The 15,532-nt window shown below is 35.4% G+C and overlaps 1 protein-coding gene across 6 annotated transcripts in view; it reads left to right on the top strand.

The window, feature by feature from the left end:
- Window positions 1–15,532, top strand: part of NKAIN2 (sodium/potassium transporting ATPase interacting 2) — an 850,734-nt gene that overhangs the window by 400,498 nt on the left and 434,704 nt on the right. For 5 of the 6 annotated variants that reach the window (XM_064486723.1, XM_064486722.1, XM_064486724.1 and 2 more), the window contains exon 2: window positions 5,256–5,393. The exons of the other annotated variant lie outside the window; for it this stretch is intronic. In XM_064486723.1, coding sequence (XP_064342793.1) covers window positions 5,256–5,393 — 138 coding nt within the window. The remainder of the gene's footprint in view (window positions 1–5,255; window positions 5,394–15,532) is intronic. 6 annotated transcript variants of the gene reach the window in all.

Genomic DNA, 15,532 nt, shown 5'->3' with positions numbered 1-15,532 from the left:
GATGGTACTTCTAATCTGCAAGGCTAATTTTATTGTAATGAGGGTATAATGAACAAAATGTTACATTCAGACACTGTAGATTCCTGCCCTTTCCCACTTTCTTTGTTGTCCTCCAGGCCATTTGTCACCTCGAAGTGTGTGATTTCTTATCAATCCAGTTCCTGCTTTTGTCTGTATCCCCAAGGACCCCCTGCTGTTTACATGTTGTATGGTTTCCTGCATTTGGCCTATGTCCCACCTTTTTTGCCCAGGTCTTGCCATTTGGCCTCTGTCCCCCTTTCTCTGCTCATATCTAGCTATCTGCCTGCTCTAACAAGAAGATCTGAAACCTCACGTTCCTGAAGGGGAGAGGAGACACAGAAAAGGGAGAAAGTACAGAGAGGAGAAAAAGATACCCATAGATAAGTGCAATTTCAATTTATAATTTAGCAGAATTATAGTAGAAATTTAATTTGGTTGTTTCTAGCATTTAACAACACACTCATCTTTTTTTTAATCAAGGAACCCACGCTCTGTCACAATAGAATAAAATCTTATTGCTTTTCTCTCAAAGACCATGTTTAAGTTTTATTTAGGATTATTTGTATAACTCACAAGTTAAATTTTAAGGACATAAGAAAATTATGGCAATATTTGGGAGAAAAATGTACTGAGAAATCTCAGTTGTAATTAGCAAAATGCAATATCTCAAGGAAACCAATTCCACATCCCACCAGTTGAAAACAACTATCTGTAAATATATAATTAGAGTTTTTAAAGAATACATATTTTAATATATTCACCTGCATGTAATTTCCTTGTAAAAAAATTAAATGACAATATCTACCAAGGAAATATGAAGACTTTCCCATTTGCCATGCAAGCATTTGAAGCAGATTTGTTTCAGATTGAATACTCTCCTACTAAGAGGTCAAACTTTATTTTAAAGAACTATTAACTTAATGGGGCCCAGTTTTCTCAGATGTAAATTGTTGAATGTGGAGTGAGTCTCTTCCAGTTTGAAAACTCAATTAATTTATTTATCATGAAGACATTACACAGATATGTTTTATGAACACTTGTGGTCATAGAAAGTAAGATAAATTTTACTTAATGGTACTTAGCAGAAAGGTTTTTGAAAACTTTTTGGCTTAAGCATACTCTACTAGAATTACAGTACTGTAAGAATTCACAATTACTAGAATGCAAAAGAGAAAAGTAAATTTTCTCTCTTATCAGTACATATGTACATACCAAAGAATAATTAATAACAGCTGTTACAGTGCTTGACATTTTACAACTAGAATTTGACCCAGAATTTCCAATTTTGGAGATCTAGCCTCTGGATATAGCAACACACATATGCAGGGTTGTTTAATACACCCGTGTGTGTAAAACTCAAAAACTGGAAACAGATTAAATATCTATTAAAGTGGACTATTTAAATAAGGGTATAAGGAGGTAGACCTATGAATGCAGAATGTGTTAATGTAGACAAACCTCCACAACACATTACTAAGTGAGGAGGGCAAGGTGAAAAGTCATATTTACATTGCAATCTCATTTATAAAAATAAAATGAAATGAAAAGAATATATATCTGTGTGTATATGTATGTGTGTACATATGTGTGTGGGTGTGTGTGTATATATGTATAACATGTATACACCTATTTGCTGGCGTCTACCTAACAGTGTTTTCCTGAAATCTATGAACTTCACTGTGTTTCCCTAGGTTGACACAGGTTGCTTTTGGGGGGAGAGAGTAGAATTGGCTGATTTCTTCAGAGTTTATGTGTCTAAATAAATGTTGAGCCTTATGTATGTTTCAAGGCCAGTGCAACCTTTATAACAGGATCAGAGAATGAGGGAAAAAGAAAATTGAACTCTACATCAGTTTATAAATACAATGCTCTGAAATAAAATTGTATTTAACCTGAACTGAAAATGTGATAAAAATAATGTTCTCTTTCAAGGAGAGATTTTTCTCAGAAAAAAATGATAATTGAACCCGGCAAAAGCTGTCAATATAAGCATTTACGTTAATGATCTAAAAGAATAACGTGACAATCTCTGATGCAGAAATAATCACTGACAAAGATTAGCCTCTATTTATGTCTAGAAAAAGCCTCATAAAAATAGTTGTGGAAGGGTACAGAATTCTTTGTGGAAAGCAGCAAGTTATGCATTTGTAATGGTCTACTATGCAGAAGCCAAACAACAAAGAACCAAAATTTATATACAGCAAAATAGACTTGCATGAAAGAGACATACTCCATACGACTTCTGTGATCTGTCTCACACACAGACAACAACAGCAGTGTTTCCCAGGGCCAAATGCATACGTGGTGTCAGGTGTTTGAAAGGGCATAAAGTAAGTATATTAGAGAGAGTCCAAAGGGCAAGAGGGGATAATATTGCAGACATAGGTTAAAGGAGGCAAATAAGAAAATAAACAAAAGAAAAGAAAACAGAGCTCTGCCTTGACCAATGGTGATATAATTTCATGAAGTGACAAGTATGATCAAAGAGATTCTCTACACTAATCCAAAATAAATAAGTTAGGTAAAAAAAAGGTAGCTTATACCTGTACCCAGCATTGGCTGCCAACAGAATCTCTGAAAGCTTGTTTTTTCTCTTTTTTCTTTTTTCTTTTTTTCCTGGACTAAATGTGGGTTCAAGAGCAGGGACACAGCCCGAGTCTTGCACAGAGGCCTGCATATACCACTTCTGAGACCACTTAGCCATTCTACATCTTCGATCTCTTAGTCTGAAAAATAAGACAGTAATATCTACCTCCCCAGGTTTCATGTAGCATCAGTAAGACCATTTATGTCTGCAGGATAGTATGAATGTCTGGTACATCGTAAGTGTTTTAAGACATACCCACTCTCTTCCCTCCAACCCCACAACCTCCTAGTGATTTCATAGTTAATACACTTCCTGTTGGAAGGAATTCTTAGGAAAGACTGCACCTACTTCTGAAAGCTGTTACTCCGTTTATAGTCACTGAATTTTTCAGAAAATCTTCCAGTCTTCAGCCCTCGCTCTAAATAACAGAACCTGTGATAAAGCTACGTAGGATGGCTAATAGAGCCAGTCAAAAAGAGGGAAGAAAGCAGAAACATTATATGTGAAGAATGGCACATTAGCTTATTTGGTCTGCAGAACTTCATGAGCAATGTTTGATGGAACTATTAGTTCTGTCATAGGAAAAGGCTGATAAATGTTTATGCAGCTTCATTTTAGCCTTGCAGACTTAGCAAGTATATTATTGTCTATATATTTGTTACAATTAACGATGGTACTGCTATTTTCTTCCATAATTAGAGCATTTATTGGGAGATTTCCCGCTGTTTGACTGATGCGCTTCATCCTCTCTACTCTTTCCCTGCTGTGTCCCCACAGTTATGATGCTCAAAATTTATAGAGTTTAGATTCTTCTTGCTGCTGGTTTACATTTCTACTTACTGCTTATTCATAGGATAAGAATAAGAGAGTTCTGCGTTGGAGGGAGCTTTTACATAGATGATTAGCAACAGTGCTCTGAGAACAACCACTTAGCTTTTGGTAACATTGGTTGATTCCAATAAGGCATGTGTACTACTGCTTAACATCACAAATGGGTCTCCTTGATGAGAAGTGTTGACTGCATGGTAACAGTTGAAGGAATGTTTCATCAGGAGACAAATTCAAGGTTTACGAGCCTGGGGTTATATGCAATGTTCTATGAGTGTTCATCAATTAGAATATTGTGTTCCATTCTTGGGACTCTGGTGGGTATTCTGGATTTAGAATATGAGGATAGAACAGACCTAGATCCTCTCTATGTCTTTTTTTTTTTTATTCACTGACAAGACTAAATGAAAATGAAGATTTGACTAGGCTGGGCTATTACTGTTACAGCGTTGCTTGGCACCCAGTGCGCCTTAGGAAATAGAGGTGTTGTGCAAACAGTTGTCATGAGTTTATTTTCTGTTTCAATACCTGATGAGAAAATGTGCTGTCAGTTAAAGAAATGCTGTGGGAATAATGATTGTTCAAGAAGTCTTCAAACTGGGCTACAGGTATTTAATTTAAAAGCAAACAGTCTATTTCAAGAGTTCGTATGTCCTTCTGACATGAAATATCATTCAAGCAGAGTGATAAAGCATGGTTTGTAACTTAGGGGTTTTAAAACAGTTTCTTTTAAAAGCCAACTGAAGAGAAAGTGTTGACTCTCCGCGCAGAACAGCAGGTCCTCTTACAGCGTTTCACTCTGAACAGTTTGTCATCATTCCACCTGAGGGCAGGCAGGAAAAATAATGCTGAGTTTAACTCACACCATTCCCTTTTGCTTTGTTAGAACTGATGAGAGTCTTTTACCAGCTCTCCAGGTGTCATTTGTCAATGTAAGATGGCATTTTGGTACTGCTGGCCAATCTCAGAGTTTTTGGTTGGTTGCTTGGTAAGTGGGCTGGTTGATGGGTGTTACTTTTCTCTTCTCACTGCTCAGATTTTACATATGACTTGATTGCAAATTTGTAAGCACAGATGAATATAGAAGACTTTGAAATGCCTTACGTTTCTTATTTTTAGACTTATGCTTTGTTTTTATTTTTGTTTTCCATTGTTTTAATTTCCTTTTAGAGCCCTTCTTTTTCCTGGTTACTATAGGTAACTGGATATGATAAAAAAAAAAAGTCATATTTGATTTATAAGCTAAACTATTAAGGTAAGAAGGACCCTAGACATTAGTCAGTCTTACATTTTACAAACGAGAAATCAGATCCTCGGAGAAGGGAAATGATTTACCCTGGGCACCGCAGCTGCTAAGTGGCCGATCTACATTCAAAATCTGGTCTCTGGACTTGCAGAAGAAGTCTTTTCCCTCTGTATCAACCCCATTTGTTCTATTTCGAACATATATAATGACATTTGAGCAGATCCTAACAACAAACCCTTCGTGCAGACGTAATTTCCTGAACTTGCTGGTTGATGACTTCAAGTGTTTGACAGTGCATGTGACAGTATAATTTATCCTGTGACTGCACAGATGACATCCTGTGAATACTACTTGATGCCTCCATAAAACCATCCCTGAAAGGATTGTTGCTGTTTCTGGATCCACAGCTTCCATAGTCTTCCATTGAAATATACCTGAAAATGTCATTCTCACATTTAATAAGACAAATGCCAGATATGGTAACACAGTTATAATTGCTAATTATAGCATCAGTGTGACGCTTTTTTTCTGTCACCACTGTGCTTATCTGTATATCCTGTTTTGCTATTCTAGGTTTGTGTGCTGGAGAGGCAAATATTTGACTTCCTTGGATACCAGTGGGCACCTATCCTGGCAAATTTTGTACATATTATTATCGTCATTCTTGGTTTATTTGGAACTATTCAATACAGACCTCGTTACATAACAGGAGTAAGTACCCTTCTTGCCTTTTAAAAATTTTACTGAAATAGAGAAAGATGTGCAAACTACAAATGTCTCGAACAATTATATGTATACCTTCTCCTTAAAATATGTATTTGTTTACGTAGTTTCAGATTGTATCTACAGTAATCAAGAATGTCAAGTTTAAAACACTTGGCAGTGAATGTAATCAGATTGTATTTTCATAAATTGCATTTTTGGCAAATATTTGCTTGTAATTACAAGCAGAACTATGCCCTTAAATGTATAAATTATAAAGTCATGGCTTCTGATTTAACAGATTTTAATGGGACTTGTTCCCATTTTAAATAACTATATTTTATAAATTGAATAAAAGTAGTTTAAAATTGATACAAATGAACATACAGTATTGCTGTGAAAATGTTAATACATGTTAGAGTTAATATTTGACATACTTGAAAGCCAGAATAGTCAGGACCATAGTCTCTGTGTTCTCCATAATTCTCTTTTTGGCTCAGAGAAAGAATTTTGCATTCCCACTCAAGTTAAACTTACTTAACATAAAAGTGAAATCCAACTGTGTTACAGTTGCTATGGGAACCATAACTTAGGATGCTTTTTTTTTTTTTGCTTTCGTATGTGCCTCAGATCTCAGCTATAGCTCTTCATTAATGTAGGTTTTTTTAAGTTTCATCATTTTTTTTCTATTTCTTCTATTTTTGTCAAAGGAAAAAGCTATAGGCATTTATTTAAAATTATAAAGCAAGTTTGTGGTAAAGGCGTTTTTATAAGATTGTGCAGCTAAATAGCCGCCTTATTTGACACAAACCAGCAGGCTTTCTCGGATTTCACGAAGGCCTCCTCCACATAAAAGGTGCCCTCTTATGACCTGTTCTCCCTGTCATCTGGAACCCAGATAAAGCTCGCTGATGCTGAAACAGGCAACGTGGTGGCAGCTGGGACCAAGGGGTCCACTGTCTGGCTAAGCTGAGCGAGAAACCCATGGTTTTCTCCTCTGGGTGCATTTCCAGAAATGAGTGTACGTCACCTCTAAGGGTATGTTCTCATGTAAATCTTAATCTTTTTTACGAGGCTACAAGTAGGATGTGTTCTTTTGCAGAGTGAAGTTTTTCAATGCCTAAGATAAGATGGCAGTGTTCATTTTCTTTTATAAATTGTGATTTGAACCAATATAAGAAAGGTAATAACAGTGCTTGGGAGTGGGTTTTCTGAAATCATACCAAGGGTGAAATCTTTCATCTACCAAATTCTCTGTGACTTTTGATAGCACAACCTTAGTTTTCCTACGTTTAAAATGAAAGTAATAATTATATTAACTCATATGCTTTAATTGATTGGAACACTATAAACCATTACGTGAAAGATTCTCAATTTACCTTTCTTCTTTCATTTGGCTTTGAGGCTCCTTCATGATTTTTATCCTTATAAATAATATTGCTCTGAATATTATCATATAAATATGTGTCATCTCCATTTCTGATGAAGTCCTGGGATAAAAATCTAGATGTGGATCAAAATGTTTGAACAGTTTAAAAACTCGAAGTTTTGTTTTGTTTTTTTTTTTTTTTTTTGAGGAGTAAGTGGGATATTCTATAAAAATGTTCTTAGCACAATCCTTGGTATTTAAAAAGTGTTCAGTAAATGATAGGTATAATATTTTCCTGCTTATTGTTTTCGTTATCATTTGAAAATAATACTGAACTGTATAGACTAGTAATAGGCTGAGAGGCAATTTAAAATACACCATGGTATTCTAAGCTGTTAGTTGAACTCCTTCTGCCCCTTTTATTTGAAGCTGCTCTAGCTCTCAGAAACTTTTGTGGGATTTCTGTGTGCCAAATTATAATCCCATCCCCTTAAATAAAATACATACCCACAAAACTTTTCAAGGCTGGATACACTGTCTAGTATTACATTAGAGTTAGGATGCCATGAGACACCTTTAAGATTGTTAGAACTTTCATGTAACTGAGAGCATCTCTGAAATCTTTCTAAGGTCTTAACAGTGTGTCTTTGAGCCACTTATTTGATTTGATCTTGGTTTGCAGACAGCACTCTGAGTTTGATCTTTTCTTTGAGACAATGTCTAACTTGGAAAATCTTTTGCCAGCTGGAGATGCTGTAAACGTGAAACTTGCATTTTCCAACGTATCAAGTCCTGAGTTAGCAGGATAGCCTCTAAATTCAAAAATGGGATTATTCTTTCTTTAGCTCATCTCTCTTGTGATATGTTATGTGTGGCTAAAAGATGACAAATAACACTGTCAACTGTTTGCTTGGAAATCCCCTTAGCCAGGTCCACAAGCTTACAGGCCTATATTCTACCTTCCAAGTTACTACAAGCAATAGTTAAGCTAATTGTTCCAACAGTGATTATTGTGAGTCCTCTTCCCTCCCTCAAAGCCAGCTTCTTTACTGCTCTTCCTGTCTTCACTGATAGTCTTCTTGCTGCCCTTCTGGACTCCAGCTGCCACTTTGTCTCAGAATCGATGCTGCGTGTTCTAGGTTTGTGTTATAGACCACTCAGTTTCTGTTCTAGTTAATCTATTTCTGTGCAATTTCTGTATAACAAACCATTTCTATGTAATAAAATTTATGGAATCTAATGGCCATGACACCATGTTGGAAGTCAAAAGGACATTCAGGAAAATAGAGAATTTGCCGTAAGAATGGAATTTAGATTTTTCAGTTTGCCTAAAGGTGGCAAAAGGAATTACAATGAAAAGAAACTTGAATGGGATCAGAGATGACAGAAATTTTGGTCAGTGAAGGATCTGGGTTTAGAGGGAAAACACATCATGGGGGATGAGCTGTAACTAACACTGTGCTGCTCCAAATAAGAAGTGTCCACGGGCACTCTGTACACTGGAGACTTAGGTACTAACAACGAAATTTACTTTCCTCTCCCCTGAAGATGTAGGCTTTTATGATTTCTCTATTTGTCATTTTATATTGCAATATAAAACAATTTGGTATAAAAATAGAGATATGCAAACACTCATAATTTCCCAACTGAAACTTAGTTATTGATATTTTTGCATATTTCCTTCATGTATGTGCAACTGAAACATTTCTGATTATTACATCTTAAAATGTGTCTATTTAATGTGATAGCTAACAATTTTGAAGTTCATATGGCTATTTCATTGTTCATTTAACCTTTTACACTACTGTTATATATTATACCATATAACAAAACATATAATATATATTATGGTGTGTTATATATTATTATATATTATACTATTTCCATGTTTTTATAAAAAATATTTCCCGGTAATCATTGCCATAAAAAATACTATCATCTTCATTTTGATTTAATCCCTTAGAAGAAATACCTAGGCATAACTAAGTGATATGAATAATTTTAAGCCTTTTAGTATATAATTGATAATTACCTATTCAAAATCATTTTACTGAATTAGCCTCTCACCAGTGTACAGCAGAGTCTACTTCACTACACTCTTGCTAACCTTTTTCTTGCTAACCTGTTTTCATATTTTTTTTAATCTGCTTAGAGAAAAAAATGTCATTTTTTTGAATTGAATTTCTTCTCTTTATTGAGTTGGACTTTTTCATATGTTCATTAACCATTTTTATTTCCTTTCTGAGGGGTTCTCATTTGGTATTCTCCACTCATTTTTTTCCCCCAGAGTCTTAGCATTTATCATAACGATTTTTATATATGGATCACACAGTAAAGATATTTACCCTTTAAATATCATCAATTTTCATTTTGATTTTTATTATTTTTCTCTTATTAAAATTAACTCCTTTTCCCTTTATGATATCTTCTGTTGTTTTAAATGTCATTTTGAAAAGCATAACTCCTCATTATCTTTAGGTTTAATTTTGTTAAAACCAAAAGGCAGATGCCCTGAAATAGAGTCTAAGGAAAAAGTGTCCCTTTCTATACTTGCTATTTGTAAAGAGTTTCAATTTATTGATGGGGTATTTTACTCTATTTAATCGAAAATAGCCTCCCCGCCAAAAATGCATGTGGGCATCCTTTGAAAAACTGCCACAGAAACAACAAATAAAATTTAAAGAGTACTGGTAACAAGTTTTGTTTCCTTTGCTAATCTTCTCTTTCATAAGAGCAAAGAAGAAATATTTAAAAATTTAAAACAGTTAATTGGAACAAGAACTCATTAGTACCCTTTGAGGGCCTCTGGCATTTCAAGGAATATAATATGTTGAAGGAAAATTAAATAGATGATTTTAGTTCCAAGCAAAGGAAATCTGAAGCAAAAATCCATAGAAAGCTTCTGTATTGTATAATTCTCTACAGCATCAAGAGTCCCAAAGAAAAGGCCAGATTAACTCTGGTGAAATAATTTATAAATAAATACATACAAATCGCTCCCATGAAAGCATTACCTTATGTCATAAATGGAATTGCCCAATTCATCTTCATTTGGGCTAAAGACACTGGCAAGGAGAATATGATTTGAGATATCCAGTGGTTATTAGTTAATGACACACACAGACAAAAAACCTTAACGAGTTGTACTGCTTTAAATTGCCTAAGAATAATCTGAGGAGTGAAAAGGTTTCTCACTGCTAAAAGCACAGCAGGTTTTTGGTGATATTGCCGCAGGACATGTTGCCATAACTCATAATTTTCTTTTTCTGTTTTTTCTTCCCTCCCTCCCTCTGGCCTCCCTCCCTCCTTTCCTTTGTTTCTCTCTATTTAACCAAGTTATTTTGAGAGAAAAAAAGAATACCTTCTAGCTGGGACCAAATGGCTTGATCAGTGAAACCCAATCCCAAAACTAGAAATAAATTCAAAATAGGTGAGAATCCATCACTCAGAGTTCATAAAAACAGAGAAAATGACAGCATACCAAAATCACAGTGGTTTTCATAAGAATCACATTTCTTTTTTTTCTTGCCACTTTAGTGACCCTCCACAGATGCTACTAGATGCTTTTCCTCTACAAGCTTTATAAACTTCAAAACTTTTGTCCAAACTCATATGGCTAGGAACCAGCAGAGTCAGAATGTAGACCCCATGCTCTTAACCAAACCCCTGCTCTTAACCCCTGTGCTGAACTGCCTCTCAGGTGCACAGCTCAGAGGGCCACAGTCTATCTGACAAATGAAGACAGGTTTCGATAAGTTGTGGGCAAATTCAAAATCCATCATGGCATTTGAATTTGAAGAGCATTTAGATTTTAAATCATAGTCTAGCATTCCCATATCAAGGACTGTGGCTTTAGCTCTGTATTTAAGTGAGGAAATGACTGTGTATCTCAAGAACTGAGAATACAAAACCTTTAGTGATGGACATTTTATTTTTGCAGAAGGACAATATCACAGGGTATGCTTAATTTCCAGAAATAGTGAGTTAGAATGGTATTTTTTAAATTTTCTCATAGCAATCAGCACTTTGATGATGGTGATTCACATGTATGCATATGTACATATGTGTATATAACATAATTTATATCTAATGTATGTTATCATTATATATTAATTAAGGATAAGGATATCTCTTTCCACATTTGTTATTTGCCAAGTGCTTTAAATAACTAATGAAAGAATTTTGTGTATGTAATTGAAAAAAACACCCATATTATATACCAAAAGTATGTATGGAAGTATATTATTATACCTATTGCAGAGTTTTTCCATGACATCAGTTCAGGCTACAATAACTAATCCAAAATTAAATGAGAGGGAAAGATTGGGACTGGTTTCTGTTTTGTTTCGGAAAACAGCAAGAGAGTAAAATAATGTAGTTAAAGCTAATTTCAGAAAGCAGGGCTGCGATGGTTAGAAAGGGAAGGCAATATTCATGAATCTTCATTCCTTGGGTTTTAAAAATAATGAACTATTAGACTGTGTCATTATACCTCTACTCATTCTTTCAAAGTAATAAAGAATTAAATACTTCTATTAGTTTACATATGAAAGTTTAGATGGATAACTTTTGATTGTCACTGAGCACTAAACTTTGGTTCCTCAATTTGGGCCATTCTGTTTTGTTTTGTTTTTACTACAGTTGTTTTTTCAACGTATTATATGAGCTTGTCAATGAGTGTTGCTTTGCCAGTTGACACACATCCTTTTTCCCTGTTGAGGGAGGGCACAGCATAGAAAGTCAACAGTGAGGCATTTTCAAACAAAGCATCACCTGCTTTGACTTCCTTGAGTTCCGCTTTCCCTTGAGCCAGCATATCAAAGGAAAGGATCCCCGTGTCATCCTGGGCAAGTCTTGAGGGCCACGTGGTGACTGGAGCACGAGAAAACAAAGCTAAGACCTATTTTATAAAAACATTCTGATGTGACAATTTGAGAAATGTTTAGACTCCTTAGAGAGTCTGTAAAAGCAAGTAGTCACAAACTCAATTTGTGTTGGGAGGAAAAAAATGCAACATTTCTGAAAGCACTATTTATTGATGATCAGCCATGATTTGAATTTTGAGGGTTCATGGCGCTCAGGTCCCCATGGGACCAACAGCAATAGATGAGGAGTACCTTCCATTTGCCCTGTTTCCAGGTGATTGTCCTTCTTTCACGATAGTAATGTTACCTCCCTAAAAATGTGTGTGCTCCTTGCAGTCATTTCTAGGAAGTTATTAATCTGTGTTTAGGCAGTTGTTTTGACTCTTTTATTACATTTTTGTAGGAGAAAAAAAAAGTCCAGAAGAAAATGTATTACAGCTGAAGCATTAAAAATGCACACTTTCTCTTTAGGACAGAAAATCAATATAGATTAGAGATGAAAAGACTTGAGATAGTAGTAAATTAACATTGCCTCTAATGACTAAGAGTAGTCATGAAAATAAGTCTTTTCCCATAAGCCTGGGAGGGGAAAAAAAAAATCATTACAAGTTTTATGGATTTAGCCTGTAGTCCTAAAATAAATGTAATAATGCAACATGGTGAATGCAATTTATTCTCAAAAGGATGTGTTCCCTTAGGGAAGTGTGGGCCATTTATTCTACAAGAAGATTCTTTGTGTTCACATTCTGATATTAGGCTGTGACTAAAGATTTATCGAACATGGCAAATATAAGTAATTACATCTCAGCAGTCTAAATTCATGTTTGTGAGTCACCTGATCATTTTGGAAAAAAATTTGAGAAGAATCATGTGGTTATATATATATATATATATATATATATATATATATGTGCACGCACACACACATACATATATGTATGCATTACCTCACTAAAATTTAAAAAATCGAATTAATTCATGAAGATTTATTTAAAATGAAAAAGTAAAATGTGACTTACGTAAAATAAAAGTCCTAGTCTTTACCCTTAACTGCTGTTCTTAATCTCTTTATAGTTCGTCTGTGGTATATATATATAGAGACATCTCAGAGGGTCTGTAAAAGCAACTAGTCTAATTTATTTTTGAATCATGCCTTGCTTTGTTTTTACAATCCCTACCAAGCCCACTCCTCCCGTCTCCCAGAGTTTGTTTTTCTTTTATTCTTGAAAGTGAGAAAACAGTTTGTTTTTCTTACTATATCCTAAGTATATTCCAATTTTTACTCATTTTACCTATTGTTTGATATTCATTCTACTCGTATTTTGGAAACCCACTGCTTTCCTGTTTGAATTTAGACCGTGTGCTTTACATTTGACCACGATTTTATCTGCAGCTTTTTGTTGAAGGCTGTGCCCTTCTCCCCTGGAGAGTTCCGTCTCAGGACCCTCTCCTGCCCCCACCTACATCAGTGGCTCTCTGGGCCTGTTGCATCTTCCCTGCGCTCCACCCCGCCAAGTTAGATCCGAGCTTTGTTAGATCTGTTTTCTTTCTGATACTCTTCACACAACTTCCTGAAAAAGCATGTTCACAAAGTAAACTTTCCGAGTTTAGCCTCCCTTCGCCCGTGAGAAAGAGTTTTACTAGATGCAGAATCTGGGGTGAGAGTCATTTTTCCCTTGAGCACTGGAATAATTGTTCGGCTGTATTCTAGGAAGCAGTGTTACTAATGGGAAGGCTGCTATCAAGCTGTTCTTCATAATTTTGTAGATAACTTTTTACAAATTCTTGAAACATTCATTTCATACTTGTCTTACCATTTCCAAATGAGGGGTCTAAGTGTGGACCTAATTTAAAATTTTGTAGGCCCTTTTGATTTGAAAATATGAATATCTTCAGCTGTGAACTTTGCATGTATCATTTTGATGATTCTCTATGCTTTAGACATTTGACTTTGTCATCCCCAGAAAATTTCATTTAACAGTTGTTTTATATTATAGCTGTTTGTTTATTTCCTTATTAGAAATTCTCTCTCTTTTTTTTTTTTTTTCTCTAGTAGAGTTAATACTTGGCTGGTTCTAAATGTGGTGGAGGGATTACCCTGTTTTCCAGCCCACTTTTACCTTCATTGTTGTTCATACATTCCTTCCTCAAGGCTCCAGGTTATAGAGAAATCTGGCTGGAAGTTAGGCTTCCTTTGTGCCTCCCCGCTCCACCCCAAACACATACTGTGGACTGCCGATTGTTCCACTCTGCTTCTGAATCAGTACTTAAATGTCTGGTCCTCTTCTTCCAGCAATTGGCTGAAATAGCTCTGCTGCTGATGTTTTACTGTTAATAACTGTAGGACTGTGCAGGTTGCATGCTCACTTTGCCTTGTTGAATCAAAAGTTGAGCAGTAACCATACAAGTGCATTAAACATGGTTTACTTTGGAATCATTTTCTTTTTTCAGTGAGATTTGGGCAAATGGCTTTGTTATACAAAGGTGTGAAAATCCAATGACTGTTAGAATCTCTTCACCCTTTAAAAACCGTTAAGTGCCTATTATATGGTAAGCTCTATGCTGCATTCAAGGCATACCATAAAAACAAAGCTTCTGAATGTTTACATTTTAATGGAGAGGGAAAGGAACGTTTAACCAAGTAAACACTTTTCATAAATCCTATGAGAGAAGTATGTACAGGGTATAATAAGACCCCGAGAACAGGTTGGGCAAGTCAACCTGAGGACTGGGAAGTTTCAGGAGACGCTTCATAGAGGAAATGACACATGAGCTAAGACTTAGAGTATGAGTAGCGTATCAGTGGGAAGACAGGAAGAGGGGAGAATTTCAGGTGAATGATAACAGAAGTGAAAGCATGGAGGTGTTTAAAAATATAACTGTATTTTCATTAATTTTTATTAGATCCACATGGATGCTACACAGAGGCTGGGCTGGTTGAAGATAAGAAAAATTTGTAGACAAGGACCAGATTGTGGAGAAAATACTTGCCCATACTGAATGGTTTATATAAGACATTCTGTAGGATTTTATGTAGGTAGTGGTCCTAAGTGTCTAGATCGTGGCAAGGAAGGGGAAGTGAAAAGACAGATGTATTTGTAGATGTTTTCAAGAAGAGACTGGGAAATGGTGGAGCCATTTGACAAGGCAGGGATTAAAGCAAGAAGGATAACAACTTGGGGGAAAAGTTTAAGAACTCAGTTCTGAACTTTTCAACTTCTTATTAGTTACATGGGTGTGACCAAATATGTTTATGTCCCAGACCCTTTGGAGACTGTTCCTGAATCATTTGACACCAATTTTAGATAAAAATAGTAAATGTTACTTAGTATGTAGAGGGAGTGATTTTGTCATCTTAAACTAAGAGTGCCTCTAATGAGTATCTTTATTGGACATCTGGTATGTTAAGTAATTAGTATCAAAATATAGTTACACAATTCTATTTTTCTAAAATTATAGTTAGTATTTGGGGGGAAGCCTATATGTGGTTACCCTATGCAGAGAGTTGTATCATGTAATTACTTACGTATACATTTTACAACCAATTTATTTTGCAAGTTATGCCAGCCTATATCTAGGCATCCTGTTTTGTTTTGGTTTGATTTTTGTTTTTTGTTTGTTTGTTTGTTATGTTTTATTTTAATGACTAAAGGAGTTTGACTACATGCACTGAAAATAATTGTCTAGCTTAAAGTGAAATGCAGCAAATTTTTATGGTATAGATTTTGTGGGACACAGATTGTCCTTTTGTCTGTAAGGATAAACCCAATATTTTCTGTAGAGCAGAACCATGATTCTGCGGTTGACCTTCATTAGCCTGCTTGTGTGCCAAAGTGTGGGTGGTTTAGTCAAGTACAAGTTTGTCTGAATTCTCAGCTTCCTGGTATCATTCTAACCACCAGTCAACTGTCCAT

This window comes from Camelus dromedarius, chromosome 6 (assembly GCF_036321535.1).
Source record: "Camelus dromedarius isolate mCamDro1 chromosome 6, mCamDro1.pat, whole genome shotgun sequence".
Classification (NCBI taxonomy): Eukaryota; Metazoa; Chordata; class Mammalia; order Artiodactyla; family Camelidae; genus Camelus; species Camelus dromedarius.
Note: the sequence above shows the minus strand (reverse complement) of the source record. Positions and strands in the feature narration are given on the sequence as shown.